Consider the following 22,335-nt stretch of genomic DNA (forward strand, 5'->3'; position numbering starts at 1 on the left):
AGAACAGGTACTGACTCTCATATTTATTAAGAAAGAAACCAAACTTACAGCAGTCTCCAGATTCAACAAAGATAATCCACTGAACGGCGGGGAATCCAAAGGGCACCAAAATACAAAGTCCATTAACAGAATAATCCAAGAGATCAGGCAGAACCAAGAATGAATTCCAGATGTGGCAGTACAAAAGCTGCTGCACACAACAGAGACGAACAACGGACCAGCAAGGACAACAGAAATGACAAACATTTAAGCACAGGCTAACAAAGAAGACGGAGCACAAACAGGTGGTACCAATCAGGGCAGCACATGGACACAGGCAAGCAGGGTGAGTGACAGCCTGAACACAGACAGGTTACATAACACGACAAGAATCATACTGGAACTACAATGCAAAACACAGAACACACAAAGCACAGTAAATGACTAAAGGACACTGGCAAACTCAACAGCGAGACAGAACAGACAGGACCAGACCAAAATGCATGAACACAACTGAATGACAAACCAAGGTTCAAAACCAGCAAAGACGGACAGACAGACCGAGCAAGGCGGCTGTAGGTGGCGAGTTGCTTTTCTGTGGCTGCACAAAGTTGGAACCACACTTTTGCCTGGTCTCGCGGCATTTGCTCAGGCAAAAGTGTGATTCCAACTTTTATTTAAGTTTATTGCTCACAGTAAGCTCCCACAGGTAGGATGTGTCCGACTTGACCGTTTTATTCCTCGCCCTACAGTCGCCTGCGGCGAAACCAAGCATGAATCAAACACCTAACAAAAACTTTTATTAAAATAATTTTTTATTGATTCTTATTAATCTCATACGAAAATATTCAACTAAAACAAAAGTACATAAAATGACAGAATAATAGAAGATGACACAGCTAGATACACAGGGTTATCACGTAACAAATAAAAAAGGCATTAAAGAAGATTATTTAAATCTTTACACATTTTAATGTTTTAATTGCTTTACTACATACTATTACTTCAGACCATATAATGCTTCATATATTGTTTGATTTCTAGTTTGAAATGTTGTATTGGTGGATTCTTTTAGACCATTTGTATTTGTGAATGTAATAATTTCTATATAAGATAAAGAGGTTCAACATAAATTGTAGGGCTGCACGATTTGGAGAAAAAGTCAAATTGTGGACAATATTGCAATTGAGGCGTGTAAAAGCAGCAAATATTGCCACACTGGCATCCTTAAAATTTTATTCAATGCTATACTATTTTACCGCTATTTAATATATACAGTCACAGCTGTTTCATTTCTGTGGGTTTTTTATTTAAAATTGAATCCAAGAAAAAGGCTCTACATCGGTCTCTAATTTGTTAATGCTAAGTACCAACTTGTCAATAATCATATTGTTCGACATTTAAAAGTTTGCTGTAGTACGTAAAACTTTTTTTAATGTCCTGCATTAGGGAGTTACTGAAGCCATGACTCAGGCTTTGCAGCTCTGCCAAAATGTCTGGCAGCAGGACATAGCGCAGCTGGTAGAGTGCAGCCACCAGTCTTGGGAACAGATGATCAGCTTACACGATGTGGATCCCAGTTTGCATAAGTTTCCTATCAAAACAGATACAAAACAGACTGTTTCCAGAGAATGGTGCTGAAGGTGTGTAAACTGTTAAACTTCCTCAAGAGCTGATGGAAAAGTTCCACTATCAGGAGGTTAAAACATTTGATATAATTAATAATAAATAATTAATAAATTGGGCAAACAATTTAGCTTCAAGATAAAAAGTAATGAGGAGGAAAGGATTATTATTTTTTGTACAGTTAGCTTTGTTAAAATTCCACATTCACGAGAAGGCAGACTCCAAACCACGTTTTGTAAACTTTAACCAAGAACTGCATCAGTATGTAGCACCACAATCAAGAATAAGACAGCAATTAAGATTAACTATGTGCTTGGCACATTTTCTTATGGACCGATGATACAGTATTTTGAATTTGCTTCACTCTCTTAAAATCATGTATTTGTAGGCTACTAATTGTATATCATTTTTCTTTACTTTGTACAGTAGGTACCCCTGATACGTATAAAGTGTGACTGTATATGTTTTCTTTAAAATTATTTTTAAAAACCAAACAGACAAACTGAGAAATACCTTTGATCACAGGCAGGAGGAAGGAGAAGAGATGAGAGGAGGAACAAAACAGAGAAATAAGAAGAGATCTTTCTGTAACACCATCGTCAGGCTGAGCCAATCAGAGGTTCATGTTCCGGTCATTGTTTACAGTCCGATTAGCAACTTCAGAGACATCAAGACGACATTTCGGCTAATCTGCGCTCCACACGGACTGTTTACCTGCATGCAACCAAAGCCCGCTGCAACGTGATTGGTCAATACTCCCGGACTACAGGCGGAAACCGGAACCTTCCTCTCCTGCAGACCCTGCATCCATGTGCAGATGGTAGAAAACAGACGGAGGAGAAGAAAGAAGATGAGATGAGTTTGAAGTGTTTGCTGGCTAACCGAGAAGCCAACATTTTGACAAATGGAGGATCGTACGTGTTATTTAGCAGAAGAAAAAGCGACGGAGCGAAAAGAGGAAGAAGTGAAACTAAATGTGGACAGACGACGGCAGAAAACAATGATCAACATCGGTGCGGCCTTCCCCAAATGGAAATCTCTGATGAGGGACAAATGTTTTCAGAGTGACGCCGAAGTTGCCTGTTTTCTGCTGCACAGGTAATTTAGCCCGATCTAAACTCAGTAATTACTACCAGGACTGTAGTTTTACTTTCATGCGACAAATCCTACAATTTATCTTAATTGGACCCAACAGACCCGAAAATTACTGCCAATCAAAGTGTAACGTTCAACAAAACTGCAGTTTGAAAAATATATGGCAAGCCATTAGTGCCAATAAACGTAAGTATTATAGCTTGTTTTGTAAAAAAACGGCATAAGTGCAGTTTTATACCGCTAACACGGGGGTCTTAAATGATAATGATCTCTTTTTGGAGCCATGTGGAAGGATAGCGCAGTGTAAATGTCTTACAAACAGCACAGTAGTCAAGTAAAAGTGCTGTCACTTGTCACTGCATAAACAAGTACTCAAGTCAGTGTTTCCCCTAGGATGGAGTTGTAGCAGCTGAGGTGAAGCGAAAAGGTTCGGGGGTCCTTCACCAAGAACATTTTACTTTTTCCAATGACAGACATGCAATTTCACATCATTTGGGACTATTAATTTTACCCTATCTTCGAACAAATAGTTGGAAAAGCTAGAGCAGATTATAAATAAAGAATATCCATAAAGCTAAGGACTAAACTTGCTGAAGAATTTGTCGCGGGAGGGACTATAACCATTCGAGTTTGGAAAAGTTATTTAGTATTCGTGCTCTCTCTCCACAATGATTTTACATTCTTGGCACAGCACCCAAGCCGTTTTGGGCCTCAACTCCTAAGCCTTATAACAGCAGGGAAACCCTCGAATATGACCTCCGAATCATTAACGTTATAGATAGGATTTTTCATGTTGCCTTTTGTGTCTCAATTTACAGCTTTTGACATTTATTTGTAAAAATTAATTTGAGGGCTGTGCGATATGATGATATCTATCGTTTGACGATAGAAAAAGGTCTGTCGTTTACAATTATGCTCTATTGTTTATTTCATTGTCACAAATTCCACACTTTACTGTAATATTTTGGTGAGGGACCACGCTTTGCACTGCGTTGAAGTTAGTTTTAAGATGGAATTTGTCTTCTATCGATTGTCCAACGTAAAACAAATATATAATATACATATCCAACTTGAAACTACCTTCACTGCGGTCCAAGGAAGCTAGCCAAACGTTTAGTGTTACTGTGGTCGCACAGTGTGCGACTGAACACAATAGTAGCTTAACGTTATTGTTTAATGATGGTGGGAAATTTCCGTAGCGATGGCATTTTTTTAGCAATGGTGCACCGTTACTCCTGAATGAAAATAGGGGAAACACTGCAAGGAGAAGTAAAATGGTCATCAAAATAACTTGCTACTTGAGTAAGAGCACAAAAGTGTTTACTGAACAAATCACTTGAGTAGCGAGTAACTTAAAAATAAAAACCCACTAGGTCTTAGACATCAAGCCTTTTATTTCACCTAGATGTGACTAGAATTATTTCAGCGACTGATGGGCTTCCTCGGGTAAAGGAGCGAACTTACACTTGTGTTTATTCAAGATGAAATGACAAGGCAAGGCAATTTTATTTGTATAGCACATTTCAACAACAAGGCAATTCAAAGTGCTTTACATAAAACATAAAAGCAAGAAATTGAAAAAATAAAACACATTATAAAAACAGGATAAAACAGGACAGTAAAAGCTACAGTGCAGTGTACAATCAGGGCACTGAAAATCTAAAAACAAAGAAAATGAAAATCGGACGTTACAGTGTAGTGAAAGGTACCAATCTATGGCTTTAATTTAATTAAAAGCGGTGGTAAAAAGAAAAGTCTTCAGTCTTAATTTAAAAAAACTGACAGTTTCAGCAGACCTGCAGTTATCTGGGAGTTTGTTCCAGATATACGGAGCATAATATCTGAACGCTGCTTCTCCTTGTTTAGTTTTGACTCTGGGGACAGAAAGCAGACCTGATCCCAGACGACCTGAGAGGTCTGGATGGTTCATAACAAAGCAGAAGATCAGAAATGTATTTTGGTGCTAAACCATTCAGTGCTTTATAAACGAACAGCAGGATTTTGAAATCAATTCTTTGACATACAGGAAGCCAACGTAAAGACCTCAGAACTGGAGTGATGTGATCCACCTTTTTGGTCTTAGTGAGGACTCGAGCAGCAGCGTTCTGAATCAGCTGCAGCTGTCTGATGGATTTTTTAGGGAGCCCTGTAAGGACGCCGTTATAGTAGTCAAGTCGACTGAAGATAAATGCATGGATAAGCTTTTCCAGGTCCTGCTGAGTCCTGTAATCCTTGATATATTCTTCAGGTGATAGTAGGCTGACTTTGTAATTGTCTTAATGTGGGTCCTCAAATTCAGGTCTGAGTCCATGACTACACCAAGATTTCTGGCTTGATTTGTGGTTCTTAACATTACAGATTGAAGCTGAGCACTGACTTTCAGTCGTTCCTCCCTGGCTCCAAAAACAATAACTTCAGTTTTATCTTTGTTTAATTGAAGAAAATTCTGGCACATCTAATCGTTGACCTGCTCAATACAGTTACTCAGCACCCGTATGGGCTCATAGTCCCCTGGTGAAATGGTTATGTAAATCTGTGTGTCATATGCATAATTATGGTAACATATTTTGTTGTTTTTCATAATCTGAGCTAATGGAAGCATGTAAATATTAAACAAAAGAGGCCCCAGAATGGAGCCTTGGGGAACTCCACATGTCATTTTGTCAGCTCAGATGTGTGTTACTATAGACACAAAGTAGTCCTTGTCCTTTAAGTAGGATTCAAACCAGTTTAGTTGTGCCAGAAAGTCCAACCATGTTTTCAAGTCTGTTGAGGTATACGTTGTGGTCAACCGTGTCGAATGCAGCACTGACATCCAATAATACCAAGATTGAAATTCTGCCACTGTCAGTGTTTAAATGGTTGTTATTGAAGACCTTAACAAGAGCCGTCTCAGTGCTGTAGTGTGGTCGAAATCCTGACTGGAAGACATCAAAACAGTTATTTAGTGCCAAGAAAGATTTGATATGGGCCTGTGACTGCTCATTAGTGACCTGTCTAGATTGCTCTTTTTTAAGAGTGGCTTAATGACTGCAGTTTTCAGGGCCTGTGGGAAAAAACCTGAGAGGTTGCATGTTGACAATTTGTAGTTAATCTGAGGCCGTGCAGTTAGAAACATTTTTGAAAAAACCTGTTGGCAGAATATCAAGGCAGCATGAGGAGGATTTCAGATGTTGTATTATGTCCTCCAGGTTTTTATGGTTAATAGAATCAAATTGTCTCATGCTATATGAATTGTTTTTAAGTGGACACAGGGACAAGACATATCCTGTTACTGACATGGAGGCACTGATTGCTTGTCTAATTGTTTGAATTTTGTCTGTGAAGAAGGAGGCAGATTCATTGCAGGCCCTTGGTGGATAGAAGGTCAGAGGCTACAGACACAGGAGGGTTGGTTAGCCTGTCGACAGCAGTAAACAGGGCACGTGCATTATTGGTGTGTGTTTTGGTGATGATGTCAGAAGAAGGCCCGCCTTGCATTTCTCAGCTCTAAATTATAAATTACTATTGTCAAATTACGCTATTCTGTCCTTGATCTTTGCAGCTTTCAGAGGGGACACTGCATTTATTACTATTTAGTGTTCTCTCTGTAGGATTTATTGTTTTCTGAATATGTCCTCCTTTTACAGAATTGATTGGACAGATGAAGGCCCTTCCTTTCATGAAAAAGATGATGGAGATAAAGATGACAGCTCTGATGAAGAGGATCTTCCACCCATTTGTATACGGTGTGTTATCAGTCAGTCTTTACTCTGCTATTGTTCTGTGATGCCAGCTTTTATTCAAATCTTTACACATATGCCTTCATGTTGTGCCTCAACAGAATGGGTGGAGCATTAAAGAAAGCACCATCGACTGATCGACTTCCAGTTATTGGAACGGGCGAGGCAGCGCATGACCAGCCTGCACGTGAAGACCCTCCTGATGAGGCTTCTCCCTGTGATCAGGACCCTGTTTTCCCATCCCCACAGCAGGTCCTTTGTGAAGATGACATCGTTGGTGCCAGAGCTTCAATAGTATACGAGGACTGCTTGAGACAGCTGGCTACATTTCTGATCCTGCCTGTGAAAAAATGTACAGGGCGTTTAAAGACTGGTGTTGTGTGTGACTGTGTTGCCCCCTTTGAGATCAACATCACTTCCAAGGGCACAGCAACGAGTGTCGAATGGGTAAGTCCTGACAGTCGCAGCGTATCATAACTGTAAATTCCCATTAAAACACATTTGTAGTGAAAGCCAGTGCTGTACATGCCAAATGCAATCCTGCCTTTTCTTGGACTTTCAGATCTGTCCCAATGGACACAGCTTGTGGAGGTGGAATTCCCAGCCTGTAATGAAGTGTGGGACGCAAGCTGGAGATTTTCTCTTGTCCACCAACATTTTGTTGTCTGGCAACGACTATGCGAAGGTCGCCCTCTTGTTCAAGTTCATGAACATGGGGATGGTGAAGAAGAACACCTTCGTGTCCATTCAGGACGCTTACTGTGTGGACACAGTGAAGGCCTTCTGGGAAGAGAGGAGGACTGAGGCCCTCAGTGGCCTTCAGGGGAAAGATGTTGTGGTCCTAGGTGCGTAGCTGAAACTTTACCATGTTATACAAATATTGAAGACATTAGGTAGTGTGACTGTAAGTAAGCAGCTAACTCATATTTTTAATTTTTGGATTTTATTTTTATTACTTTTTTTCAGCAGAGAACGACACCAAGGAGATCATTCATGTTGCCACCATCAACAAGCAGCAGACATCCTGCAACTCAGTCGTCATGGAGAAGGAGGGTTTTATTGAGACTGTGGACAAGCTTACATCAGAGATAAAGCAAGAGGAGATCTGCACAGGTGCTAATGCCCAGATCACAGCCCTTATGAGTAAGTAGTCATTTGATATAATGTTCGAATATATTTTCAGAATGGATTATGTTTAAAAAAAAAGCCTTAGATTACAGTCTTAACGGAGCGTCCTCTTTAAATGCAGACAGAGTGAGAGAGAACAGACATTGTTTTTTACTTTACATATAATCTGCCATAAAAACTACTTTCAATGTCGCATATTCACATTTAGTTTATCCCTTTACCAGCACTCTTTAATTCTATCAAAAGCTACAAGAAACCATTTCTCAACCACCATCTGGCTCTAAAACATGCCGTCTATGATACAGAGACCCAGAAGAAACGCTGCCGTTGAATGCTTCTAATACTACATGACTGTCTACAACGGCGACCTGTAACTTTGAGATTTCACACTAACAATGTACATTTGAAAGAGGAGGTAGATAACTTTGTTTGGCAGGAAGCCATGTTAGATACTTGTTCAGCTCACATTTATTTACTTGTCCCCTTTGTTTAAGAACCGACTGTAACATGTGTTGCACAGATATATTTAGAATACATTTAACTTCTCATTAACGTTAGCGCTCCTCCACTGATAAACATGACCGGCCTATAAATCGGTTGGGCTCTAATTGAAATATTGTTGTAATATTAAATGCTTTTCCTCTTTACAGACCCAGACAAAGGCAGATACAAAGATGTTGGAATTCATCACAGTCTGGACATGTGGCATGGTGCCAAGAACCTGGTAAAAAAATAGCTGCTGTAAGTTGAATAAGTGGCTCATGTTATTGTCTTCATGTATTCATCATAGAGTGACATCAGGGGGATTTAACTATGTGCCATTGCTGGCTGAGAGTCTGTACGTTTTCATTCCAATCAAAGACAAACAAAAGTTGATTTTACTGCTTGGCCCCTCCTCTCTGTCTGAAGGTGTGTTAATTATTGAAATCATCTGGTGTTATCTTTGGTTGGGCTGAAAATCTGTTTACTCTCAGTCCTCCATGGAATAGGATTGAATATCCATGTCCTACATTGTTCTGTATGTTTTGTTTGTCTTCTGAAGGCAGCAAAGATAAAAAGACAGGTGGTCCTCCTCATCTGCAGAAAGAAATAATAAACCGTTTTTGATGGTGACGCAAGCTTACAAAAGCATGAAATTTTTTGGAAGCACATCATTTATATACAGTTATGTTCAAAACAATAGCAGTGTATTTTAAAAAGTGAGTAAAGGCCCAAATCCTGTATAGCTTTCATTTCCATACATGCAAAAGAATTGGGAGCACTACACATCCTAATACAAAACTCATCAAATTTGTTTGCATTACTTCACAGAAAGTGAGGAAATAGGAATATAAGGCTTTTCTTTATAAACTCAAACATCTACTGTAACCGCTAAGCCTAAGCTTAAAGCAGCTGAGGGCTACACAGAGGGTTAAAGTAGCTGACGCGGCGCGGTTACCATGGCCGCTTTGTTCGGTTTAGAAAGAATAAAACAGGAGTTCTACTTCTGCTTTATTCTCTGTCCTGAGAGATATGAGTCCATAACTGTACAATATTCCATCTTCATCGACAGTTTCCTCTGGCAACACCTGTGTCTGATTGCACCTACCCTCCTAAGTAGATGAGCCCCAATTAGCTATGCCATCACCTTGTACCACCTACTGTCCAAACCTGGACATAAAAATTTAAATGGCTTCTACATCTACTGTAAAAACTGAAAATGCTTGAAGATTTAGCTTTCCTATGCATCACTGAACTAGTATTTAGTTCAGGGGTATTATAATGCCATATAATGGTCCAGTTAGAGGAAATCTCCTGAAGCAAAGGTCCAGAACATCATAATGACTAACTTGCATTATCATTCAGAAAATGCTTTATTGCCAATAATTTTTTACATGTTCAAGGAAATTGCTTTGGAGATAATGGTGCTACACATAGACACATAAACAGTTGGCATAAATAAATTTAGAAATATATAAATATGTAATATTGACAAAATAGAAGAATAACACTTAACAACAAAAAACAATATGTGCAGTATAACTGGCATGTGCAATGATGTGAAATAAAATAATTAAGTTGTTAATGAGTCTAGCTGCAGAAGAGTAGAAGCTGTTTTTGTGGCGAGAGGTTTTGGTTCTGATTGGCCGCAGCCTCCCGCCAGAGGGGAGTGACTGAAACAGTTTGTGACCGCGATGGGAGGGGTCAGCTGCAATCTTTCCTGCTTGCCTCAGAGCCTTGGAGGAGTACAGGTCCTAAAGTGATGGAAGATTGCAGCCAATCACCTTCTCTGCAGAGCGACTGATGCGCTGCAGCCTGCCCTTGTCCCTGGCAGTGGCAGCAGCGTACCAGATGGTGATGGAGGAGGTGAGGATGGACTCAATGATGGCGGTGTAGAAGAGCACCATCATTGTCTTTGCAGCAGGAAGTACGTCCTCTGCCTTCTTGGTGAGGGAGGTGATGTTCAGCTCCCACTGGAGGTCCTGAGAGATGGTGGTGCCCAGGAAGCGGAAAGAGTCCACAGTGGTGACTGGGGAGTCACACAGGATGATGGGGGAGGGTGGGGCTGGGCTCTTTCTGAAGTCCACAACCATCTCCACTGTCTTCAGAGCGTTGAGCTCCAGACTGTTCTGGCTGCACTAGGTCACCAGATGGTCAATCTCCCACCTGTAGGCGGACTCGTCCCCACCAGAGATGAGCCCAATGAGGGTGGTGTCATCTGCAAACTTCAGGAGCTTGACAGACTGGTGACTGGAGGTGTAGCTGTTGGTGTACAGGGAGAAGAGAAGGAGGGAAAGAACGCAGACTTGAGGGGATCCGGTGCTGATGGTCCTGGAGTCAGAGACATGTTTTCCCATCTTGACGTGCTGCTTCCAGTCCGTCAGGGATGTTCAGCTGAGAGAGCTTGTCCTGCAGCAGGGCCGGGATGATGGTGTTGAAAGCAGAGCTGAAATCCACAAACAGGATACTGGCGTCGATTCCTGGTGTTCAGGTGCTGGAGGATGTATTGAAGGGCCACATTAACTGCATTGTCTACAGATCTGTTGGCTTTGTAGGCGAACTGCAGGGGGTCCAGGAGTGGGTCTGGGATGGATTTAAGGTGGGTCAACAGAAGGTGTTCAAAAGACTTCATTACCACAGATGCCAGGGTGACGGGTCTGAAGTCGTTTAGTCCTGTGGTCTTTGGCGGAGGCTTTGAAGCTGGCTGGCACATGGCATTTCTCCAGTGAGGTGTTAAAAATGTCTTTGACTATGTTTTTAGTCAACAACTGACTGTCAAATTAAAATATATTTCAGAATTATTTACTGGGGGGATAATAAATAATAACTACTCTAATAATAAATTCTAAATTTAAGTAAACTAAAATAAGAAATCAGAAATTAAGTACTGGCTGGCTCCAGATCCAGACCGCTGTCTGCCAACTAGTGACCTCTGGTTTAGTTGTATGACGACGTTTCTTAGAACTGCGTCACATCTGTGTTGCATGGAGTTGACCAACTTCTGGCACCTGTGAACAGGTATTCCAGCCCAGGACGATTGGGCAACATTCCAAAATTCATCTGCATTTCATGGTTCTGCCTCAGATACAGCATTTTTCATGTCATCCCACAAGTTTTCTATTGGATTAAGGTCCGTGTATTGGGCTGGCCACTCCATAACGTTGTCTTTAGGGTTGTTGTCTTGTTGAAACAACCATTTTAACGGCATTTCCTCTTCAGGAGAAGGCAAGATGACTTTTAGATGTATTTAAACTGGTCCATGATATGTAGGACATTGACATTCTTTGATCTCCCTGGAGCTGATCATTGGCTGAGTCTTTGCCATTCTGGCTATTTTTCGGTCCAGTTGAATGGTAGTTGTCTGTCTTCTTCCACGTCTTTCTGCTTTTGGTTGCCATTTTAAAGCATTTCAGATCATTTTAGCTGAGCAGCCTATCATTTTCTGCACTTTTGTTTTTTGCCCTCTCGAATCAACTTTTGAATCAAAGTGCGCTGTTCCTCTGAACAATGTCTGGAACGACCCATTTTACCACCTGTTTTTTCACAGAATGAATGACCTCACTTTTTGAGCTCCACACTGCTATTATTTTGAGCAATTAATGATTAAATTACACAGAATCAGCAGCATGCATTCCATGACTGTTGGGTCTGTTGGTTTTCTATTACTCTATGTAGGAATTTAATTTCTTCCACAAACAGTGATTGTTCTGGGTAGTGACTATTATTTTGAACACAACTGTATATCCATGTATATTTTGTCTTCTAGCAAGTTCATTCATTTCGTTATGATGGATTTTTATAGTGCTATTCTGTTTTTTGCAGGCACCATGGGTTGACATTATTCACCATGTCTGTGACATTTGTACCTGGACTATGGGAAGGTGTCAACATGGGCACCTTGAAGAAACTCGTGGAAAGGCGTGGATCCAGAGAGACTCCAGGTGCCACAAAGCTTTAGTGGACATCGTTCTCAATGAGCGTTGGCTGAAGGATGTGCATAAATACCTGCGCTTCAGGTAAAGTGTGGCTACATGTTTCACACAGATGAAAATAATGACTTTTAGTGCTTATTCTTTATTTTTATATATATGTATAAAAGAAACAAAAGGGTGAAACTTCCAAGGGGGTGAATACTTTTTATATGCATTACAATGCCATGAAATCATGGTCAATATAATTTGGCTTTTTTGACTAGAGAAAAGAAGAAAAAATCTTTAATATCAAAGTGAAAACTTTGTCAAACTAATGTCAATTAATTAAAATATAAGGTAAAGAAGATGATTGCATTAATATTCACCCCCTTAAGGTTTGTATTTAGTAGATGCACCTTTGGCTGCAATTACAGCACTGAGTCTGTTTGGATATGTTTCAGTCAGGCTGACACATCTGGACACAGCAAAACAACTCAAGCTCTTTCAGGTTGCTCGGGGATCGGGCGTGAAGAGCTCTTTTCAAGTCCAGCCAAAAATTCTCGATTGGATTGAGATCTGGGCTTTGACTTGGGTCCTCCAGAACATTCACCTTGTGGTCTTTGAACCATTTCTGTGTAGCTTTTGCTGCATGCTTGGGGTCGTTGTCTTGCTGGAAAATAAATCTTCTGCCAAGTTGTAGTTCTCTTGCAGACTGTGTCAGATTATCCTCCAGGATTTGGCAGATTTAAACAAGTGCCATACTCCATCCATTTCTGAATGATGGATTTAACTGAACTCTGGGATGTCCAGTGAGTTGGAAATCTTTTTGTAGCCATCTCCTGACTTGTACTTTTCAATGATCTTTTGTCTGTGCTGCTTGGAGTGTTAATTTTTCTTCATGTTGCAATTGTAGTAGGAATACTAATGAACCAGAGACTGGATCTTATACTACAATTACTTGATACACATCAGCTGAACTCAGGTGATCTCCATTTCACTAATTGTGACACTGCTGGCATCAACCAGCTGGACTTCTGTTGAATTAGGTCGGTCACTTTAAAGAGGGTGAATATTTATGCAATCATCGTCTTTACCTTATATATTTTTAATTAATTGACATTACGTTGCAGCAAGTCAGTGAAATGACAACATGGAAGAAACAGGCTTATTAGCTTTTGGAGAAGCCACCAGAAACATTGGGAGCAGAGAAGAGAGGAGCAGATTCAAGTAATAGATAAACACTAAAATAAGGTTCAAAATTACCTACAAATTCACTGTCAATAAAATAATAAGATATAGGCCTACACCGCTACTGACCCCACCGGCCACCGCACCGCCACAGTTGCACTGTCTTAATGAGAGCTCTACAGTCCAGTGAGCGGGTTTGTAGTGGTTCTGTCTCTCGGATCCTTGACATGAGTATGTAGACTTTGGTGTTGCAGTTTCGGTCTTACAGCCCTAATATATAGCTCCTGTATAGCTCAGTGGTTAATGCCACTGACTTTGGTACAGGTGACCTTAGGCACGGTCCTTAATGCTACCAGCCTACCTCAGGCATGAGTGAAACCGCAAATACAAGAGCCATACCAACATATCATCATCATCATCCCCACACTCAGAGATTGGGTCCCAAGTCCCAATAACAACAAGCCCTTAAGGCACAGAATCCCTCAACATAAGGGCCACTGACCTACGATTGAAGATCATAACCAAGCTGACCCCGAGCACAACGACCAAGATTGCCAAGGCTAAGTGACAAAGTACCTCTGAAAGTCTGCTAGAAGATGTGAATGCAGCACTACATACTATCCCTACTAAAGCCATTCCGAGACCAAAGAGCTGATATACGCCACAGCAACAGTAATCCCAGAGATGCTTGGCTATAAAATGAACACCACAATCTACAAAAAGCATTACCCCCCATGGAGGAGAAGGCTAGAGGCCAAGTTCAAGGCAACACGAAGAGAGGTTAGTCAGCTCTCAGAGCTATAGAAAGGTGCAAGGAAGGGGCTACCTAAGAAATACAACAAGCTGTCGATACCTGGGGCACTGGAGACTGCCAAACAAAGACTTGCTGCTCTGGCTACCCTCCTAAAGGGATACAAGGGAGAAGCAGAAGCCAAGAGAATAAACCGGATGTTCTCCACTGAACCATTCAAAGTGTACTCTCAGTGGAAGGGTAATAACACAAGATAAGACCCACCCAGAGCTGAGACTGAACAGTACTGGAAGAACGTATGGGAGAAAGAGGCATCACACAACTCCAATGGCTCAGTGGCTTGTGGATCTAAGAACAGATCACAGCAATGTTCCACAACAAGATCCAGTAACCATTACAATGGCAGACATCCAAGAAAGAGTGGCAGGTATGAAGAGCTGGACAGCACCAGGCCCGGGCACTCCATGAACGCCTGGCAGCATAAATGAACCAACTGCTGACGGATGAGACCCAACCAGAATGGTTAACCCAAGGACGGACAATCCTGATCATGAAGGATCCTCAGAAGTCAACAATTCCATCCAACTACCGGCCAATAACCTGTCTCTGCACAACATGGAAGCTCCTGTCAGGCACCATAGCGGCTAAGATGAGTAGGCAAATGGCTCAATACATGGACAGGGCCCAAAAGGGAAAGGGCAGTAATACTAGGGGTGCCAAGCACCAGCTACTGGTTGATAGAGCAGTCACTCGAGACTGCAAGACCAGGCAGACCAATATGTGCACCGCCTGGATTTACTACAAGAAAGCCTATGACTCAGTGCCACATACATGGATACTGGAATGCTTGGAAATATACAAGATCAACCGGACACTAATAGCTTTCATCAAGAACTCAATGGGGCTGTGAAAAACAAGTCTGGAAGCCAACTCTAAGCCAATTGCACAAGTCACTATCACGTGCGGCATATACCAAGGTGATGCACTATCCCCAGTGCTCTTCTGCATAGGCCTGGCACCCCCTTAGCCAGATCATCACAAAGACCGGCAATGGATACCAGTTCCAAAGTGGAACAACCATCAGTCACCTCCTCTACATGGATGACATCAAGCTGTATGCCAGAAATGAGCGAGACATCGACTCACTGATCCACACCACCAGGTTCTACAGTAACAACATTGGAATGTCGTTCAGACTGGACAAGTGTGGTCGCATGGTAACAAAAAGAGGGAAAATGATCAGAACTGAGGGGGTTAACCTACCAGAAGGCAGAAGTGCAGATGTTCAGGACAGCTACAGATACCTTGGGGTCCCGCAGGCTGACGGAAACCATGAGGAGGCAGCAAGGAAAGTCCGCCACAGCAAAATACCTACAGAGAGTAAGGCAGGTCCTGAAACAACAAGACAATAAAGCTCCTCACAATGAATGGAGGGTTTCACCCCAAATCCAGCACCCTGAAACTGTACACCAAGTGTAGCGAGGAAGGCTGAGGGCTAGTGAGTGTCAAGACCACTGTCCAGGATGAAACGACAAAGATCCAGGAGTACATCAGGAAGATAGCCCCCAAAGATGAAGGGCTTAGTCAGGCAGCAGAAACTGGGTGAGGACAAGGAAGACACATGAACCTTCATGGAGAGACAAGCCGCTGCACAGCATGTACCACAGACAAATAGAAGAAGTATCAAGAAATCTTACCAGTGGCTGAAAAAGGCTGGACTAGCACAGAAGCACTAATCATGGCAGCACAAGAACAGGCACTCAGTACAAGAGCTGGGGTCTACCACACCAGGCAGGACCCCAGGTGCAGACTGTGCAAGGATGCACATGAGACAGTACAGCACATAACATGCACGTGGCATTGGTGTCGTCTTCTTCCAGTACTGTTCAGTCTCAGCCCAGGGTGGATCTGAGCTGTAAATCTTTGTTTGGCAGTCTCCAGAGCCTCAGGTATCGACAGCTTGTTGTATTTCTTAGGTAGCCCCTTCCTTGCACCTTTCTGTAGCTCTGAGAGCTGACTAACCTCTCTTCGTGTTGCCTTGATCTTGGCCTCTAGCCTTCTCCTCCATGCCTTGTGGCTTGTGGTGTTCATCTTATAACCAAACATCTCTAGGATCACTGTTGCTGTGGCGTCAGCACATTGGTCTCGGTTTTGGCTTTAGTAGGGATTGTATGTAGTGCTGCATTCACATCTTCTAGCAGACTTTCAGAGAGAACTTTGTCAATTAGCCTTGGGACTTTCCCTTGTCGTAGCATATTTGTTGTACCTCATCAATCTCTAGTTGTGATAGTAGTTGCCGTTTGCGGATGTTAGAACACTAAGCTTTGTCAGTTTTGATGATGGGTTTCGAAGCATCCATATATCCCACAGTCTCTGCATATAACCCCCTTCACCGGGATTTCTCATATAGTAGCATTGCATCAGATCCATATTTTCTGCTGTTGACCCGGGCAACGTCCAAGCTGGTATGGCTCTTGTATTTGCGGTTTCACTCATGCCTGAAGACAAGTAGCAATAAGGACCTTGCCTAAGATACCCCCGCCCTGACCTGGAATCGAACCCACGATCACCTGGTGTGTGTGTGTGTGTGTGTATGTATGTATGTATGTATGTATATATATATATATATATATGCCGTGACTACTTTACTTTTTCTCTTAGGGGTGTACTCACTTTTGTTGCCAGCAGTTTAGACATTAATGGCTGTGTGATGTGTATTTTGAGGGGACAGCAAATTTACACTGTTATACAAGCTGCACACTCACTACTTTACATTGTAGCAAAGTTTCATTTCAGTGTTTTCATTGAGAGATATAATCAAATATTTACAAAAATGTGAGTGGGGTGTACTCACTTGTATGAGAACTGTAAATAAATATATTTTTATTCTTTTCAATCAGATCAAATACAGACCTAGAGGTATTCCAGAACCATATATTGATGTATGCCAGCAAGCGCATCACCTTCAGTCCCCCAGTTTATGAGGCAAGAGTTCTGCTTGCCGCTCTGGACTATAACTTCCACCGGAACCGACCAACATTGAAAACAGCAGAAGGCAAAGAGATGTACGTTTTACACTTATATTCATTTCCCCATTTAGAATCAGTGTTTTTCAATCATTTTTCGGATAGTCATAAAAGCTGTGTTTTGAATCAGTCCCTCTCTTCTAAACCAGTTGCTGAGTTTCAGAGTTAACTATAGCATGCATCTGTCTTTTCTATCGTTTTACTGTAACTCTGCATCGCAATGTACATATTTATTACATTAAAGCTGTTTCCCCTACTGTTAAAGCGTACAGATCATGGATCTGTTGCACCACTACTAACAGATATTGAATGTTCAAATTATAGTTTCAGAAGGCTGCACAAGACAAAAAGCAGAAGACACAGGTTATATGCCCTGAAATCTAAAAATACCTGCGCATACATCTCTGATCTGCAAGCAAGGATTGTAAAGAGGAGAATCACAAGTGGAGTGGGGATGCCTCGAAAGAAGTCAGGTAAGACTTTGTTTTCCTCCAGGCCTGAAGTTGATGGTGACTCGACGTCATCCTTTATTTGTCGTTCTGGGGAGCCATTAAAATAGACGCAGCTGGTCATTTAATTTGGAAGACTTGTTGAGAAAAAGGGTGCAAAATTTGAAGCAAATTGCTGTAAAAGACTTTCGAAGGCTACCTCACTACTTGCCATCGATGGTGTGCACCATCACTATGGTTACTTGTGTTCTTGACCCGTATCCTAATATTTGTTAAAGGAACTCCATTTTTCACATTATAGATAAGTTTGTATTACATTTCTATTTTTTTATTAGTTTCCTAGAAAATGGCTGCCAACATTTTTTGCTGTGTTTTTCAGTTTTCCCTGCAGATGTCCAGCAGTTTTTGGTGATTAAAGAAGAGGTTCCCTCTGGGTGGAGCCCCAGTCTGGACCAGGAGGACCCAGAGCTCCTACACATAAAAGAAGAACAGGAGGAACTCTGGATCAGTCAGCAGGGAGAGCAGCTTAATGGACTGGAGGAGGCTGATATCACCAGGTTCCCATTCACTGCTGTTACTGTGAAGAGTGAAGATGAGGAAGAGAAACCTCAGTCTCCACAGCTTCATCAAAGCCAAACTGAGGACAACAGAGAGGCAGAGCCTTCAGCCAGCAGCTCAGCTACGCAGATAAAAACAGAAACTGATGGAGGATCAGAACCTGCTGGGAACCTTGATCCAGATAGTCATTTACAACCAGATACTGATGAAAAAGCTTCAGACACTGAAGTCAGTGAAAATGACTGGCAAGAACCTTTGTCAGATTCTGAAGCTGAAACTGAAGACAGTGACAATGGTTGGAAGGAGACCAGAGCACCTGAGTCAGGTGTAAATGCTCTGAAATATAAGGAAGCTCCTGTAAGTGATGCAGGATGTAATGCTGGGAAAGAATCATTTAGCTGCTTTGAATGTGATAAACAATATCAACACAAGGGGTCTCTTCAGAGACACATGAAGTGTCATTCAGGAAAAAGGTCCTCCAGCCGTCTGGTTAATAAGAAATGTTTCAGAATGAAGCAAAATGTAGATTCACAAAGAAGAGTCCACACAAGAGAGAAACGATTTGCTTGTGATGTTTGTGGTAAAAGGTTTAACCAGCAGACACATCTTACATTACACATGAGCGTCCACACAGGAGAGAAACGTTTTGGTTGTGATGTTGTGGGAAGAGATTTAAAAGGATGTCACATCTTAAGCTGCACATGAGAGCTCACGCAGGAGAGAAAACATTTGGCTGTGATGTTGTGGGAAGATATTTCCAATCCTGGGAAATCTAAAGAGACACATGAGAGTCCACACAGGAGAGAAACCATTTAGCTGTGATGATTGTGGTAAAAGATTCAACCAGCATCCACATCTTGTTAGACACATCAGAGTGCACACAGGAGAGAAACCATTTTGCTGTGATGATTGTGGAAGAGATTTACAGATCGGGGAAATCTCAAGAAACACATGAGAGTTCACACAGGGGAGAAACCATTTGGCTGTGATGATTGTGGGAAGAGATTTACAGAACAGAGAATTCTCAAGAAACACATGGGCATCCACAGAGGGGAGAAACCATTTGGCTGTGTATTGTGGGAAGAGATTTACAGAACATAGACTTCTCAAGACACACTTAGCAACCACACATAGGAGAAACCATTTTGCTGTGATGTTTGAGGGACAAGATTTACAAAACAGAGAATTCTCAAGAAACACATGAGACTGCACACAGGAGAGAAACAATTTGGCTGTGATGTTTGTGGTAAAACATTTAACCAGCATCCATATCTTAAGAGACATTTCCCGCACATAAACCTTACGTAGATGGACCACCCGGGTATATTTGGTGACCTATTGTAGTGTTTTGCAGATAGAATTGTTATCTATTACGCTACATGGACATGATGGATATACTTCAAGCACGGACCAGTTAAATCCACAGTGAAAACACCAGTGCAGATGTCATTTGTTAGCAACCAGGTTGGTTTCATTTTCATAGGCTATGTCATTAACAAGCCTCCTCCACATGCAGAGGTGGGGCAATCCACTGTGTTTGCAGCAGAGTTTTGTACATACACCGACTGACACCTCCAAATATGTATTTAAAATGTATTTTTCATTAAAATGCTGCTTACTGCCTACTGAAGCCACCCATATAGACAAGTTATTGACACAGTTTTTCCAAATGTTCCCTTTATCAAAGTTGTCGGGAAAGGAGAGGGAAGGGAACAAATGTTTTCCAACATCTTCTGATCTTTGTGGTATTAACATCAGTGGACATACAACATACTTTAGGGGTGTGATGGAGGAAATAAATTATAATAAATATTCATCTAATGAATATACCGTATATTCAAACTAAGTCATCTAAAGTTCTGGATTGCATTGCAGTGTAATAGGTGGAAGAGGAGACCTTTAGTGGACTTGACCTCTGATTTTAACCTTTTTTAAAAATCTATATAAACAGAAACAGTGGATTTATTAACATAGGTTTGTTATTATTTCTTTCTTTGTTCATGAAACTTTGATAACACTTTATTTTACAGGTCTCGTATTTTTGTAAAATTTCATAGAAATTAGTCGATATGTAACTTTAAACTCCAGGAAGGTTCCAGGAAATGGATGATTGTTATTATAGTGAAAGTGGAGATCGTACTTAATTGCCAGATCCAATTAATTGCTAATGTAACCTAGATAGTCTTGTTTTGATAATTGTCTTCAGGCAGACATACAGTTCAACATATATAACCAATAAAGTCTGACACACGACAATCACTGTCGCATTGGCCGTTTTTAGCTAGCATGGATAATGATTCGCAGCGGAGCAGTCTTCCAAGGTTGAGGACTTATTGCATTACATTTAATCATTTGGCAGGCGCCTTTATCCAAAGCGACTTACATTTAAGGAACAACATACAAGCATCAATACACTAAGATCTACAAGAGTCAATACATACTAGTAGAGCTAATAGCGTATTGAATTGAATTTATTGAAGGATAGCCTTGAGATGCAGCATCTCATTTTCAAGGGGTCCTATAACACAAATACATAATGAACATACATAATACAAAACAGAACATTACATAACTACATATAGCACACACATACAGATGACTCGCACACCCCTCTCACCACCCACACATACACTCAGTTAATGCAAGGAAATTAACAATATAAAACAATCCTTTAACTTAAATTCTACCAATGTAAAATCAGCTATCATTGAATCCAAAAACAAATCAAGTTATTACTTATCAGTATGTAAGTGTAATGTATAACAAACAACGTAATTCTACTTGATAGCATTAATAACATGAACGTCCTGTTTGAAGAGCCAGAGCTAAAGATGCTGTGAAAAGTGCTGATAGATGTTAGGGTAGGATGAAGATTATTCCAATCACATGGTGCTTTATATTGAAATGATTTCTGTCTGGCTACAGTAAAAGTTCTTGTGATGTTGCATCTGTCTGAATGGATATGGAGCAAGGAACTAAAAATTGTTTCAAGTATAGAGGACAGTTACAGTAAATGGACACCTCATGACAAATCTACAAAGACAATTAAAAACAACATTAAGAGGCCTAAGATTGCTGTCAGTGGTGTTCATATAGATAATATCAGCATAATCTATAATTGGCAGTATCAACAGAGATAATTATATTCCTTACTTGAAATGTAAAACCATGTAGCCTATTGATCAGTAAAGACAACTTCCATAGATTGTCTTAATAATGAAGTCAATATGCAATTTGAAGTTGAGTTCAGGGTCAATCCAAAAGCCAAAGATATTTAAAAGAATCCACTTCATCAATGTTAATATGTGGATGTAAGTACTAGGACGATTACGCCTTGTTCCAAACACCATGTCACAGGACTTCTCATTTATTACCAATTTATTCATGTGAAGCCAGTTTTGGACCAAATTGTAAGAAGTTCTGGATTTTTAATATATCTGAGTCCAAGGTGTAAATAACTGTATCATCAGCATAGCAATGCACTCAGCAATTTTTCTCACAGATTTTGAATAAATCATTAATGAAAATAGAATAAAGCAGGGTTCCCAAGTGGAACAGTACAAGTAGAAAAGGACAAGTTGAATAAATCAGCAAGTGGGTACATTAACACATGAGCAGCAAGCTTAATAATCTTGCTTAAAGACCGTCAGGACCCACAAATGACATGAAAAACATCAATAGGCATGATTGATCTAAAACAGAATGCACCAGTAGAGAAGATCGTGCTGGAAGAACTAGCTGTATCATGGAAGTTTACAATTTCTGAACCACTAATCTAAAAAAATGCTGGATGAAAGCACCAGAAATCAGTAAAGGATCGGAAATACTGGCATTATCAATTTGTACTTGATTCCAGTCCAGAGTCCAGATTTTTCTGGAGTTTTGAAAGTCCTGCAAAAAGCTATCTCTATAATTAATAGATTTTGCATTCCTTGTCTTGGTGTGACATACATTCTTGAGATATCTGTAAGCTTCCCAATCTGTAGCATCTGAAGAAGAGCATATTTAGCCCAGGCTTTATTCCTTTGTTTAAAGAGACTAATCAGATGTGAGCTGATCCATGGCAAATGTCTACGTTTGACTAAAGTTCTTAACTTTAGAAGATTTGTCAAAGGTAGACATTTGACTATCATCATTTAGAATCTAAAGGGAGCAGCTAAAATAATAATAATAATCTTTATTTGTAGAGCACTTTTCAAATACAAGTTACAAAGTGCTTTAACAAGTGTAAAGAAAATATACCCAAGAGACAATAATACAAAAACAATACAAGATAAAAGCATGAAAACATTGAAAAGACTAAAATACACATAAATATAAAATTAGTAAAATACAATAAAATAAAAGGGATAAAATAAAATCAAATAAGATCGGGAAAGGCTCTCCTATAAAAGTATGTTTTAAGAAGGGACTTAAAAGAGT

General features: G+C 40.7%; 1 protein-coding gene across 1 annotated transcript; it reads left to right on the plus strand.

Moving 5' to 3' along the window:
* Positions 1-6,356: 6,356 nt before the first annotated feature.
* Positions 6,357-18,645, plus strand: LOC119918714. Its single transcript, XM_038739448.1, has 9 exons — positions 6,357-6,428; positions 6,524-6,869; positions 6,985-7,267; positions 7,389-7,565; positions 8,201-8,291; positions 11,853-12,046; positions 16,781-16,945; positions 17,231-17,379; positions 17,735-18,645. Exons 2-5 carry the CDS (start codon positions 6,525-6,527, stop codon positions 8,284-8,286), a joined length of 891 nt encoding a protein of 296 aa, XP_038595376.1. The 5' UTR covers positions 6,357-6,428; position 6,524; the 3' UTR covers positions 8,287-8,291; positions 11,853-12,046; positions 16,781-16,945; positions 17,231-17,379; positions 17,735-18,645.
* The last annotated feature ends 3,690 nt before the right edge of the window (positions 18,646-22,335 follow it).

The sequence above is a fragment of the Micropterus salmoides genome, unplaced genomic scaffold (assembly GCF_014851395.1).
Source record: "Micropterus salmoides isolate LMB-PRFRI ecotype aquatic unplaced genomic scaffold, ASM1485139v1 Ms_hic_scaffold_2372, whole genome shotgun sequence".
In the NCBI taxonomy this organism is placed as follows: Eukaryota; Metazoa; Chordata; class Actinopteri; order Centrarchiformes; family Centrarchidae; genus Micropterus; species Micropterus salmoides.

Excerpts from the sequence above, each read along its gene's own strand:
- LOC119918714 (XM_038739448.1), top strand. The coding sequence starts at position 6,525 with ATGGGTGGAGCATTAAAGAAAGCACCATCGACTGATCGACTTCCAGTT. Across the intron at positions 7,268-7,388 it reads GAAAGATGTTGTGGTCCTAG|CAGAGAACGACACCAAGGAG; the intron begins GTGCGTAGCTGA and ends ACTTTTTTTCAG. Across the intron at positions 7,566-8,200 it reads CCAGATCACAGCCCTTATGA|ACCCAGACAAAGGCAGATAC; the intron begins GTAAGTAGTCAT and ends TCCTCTTTACAG.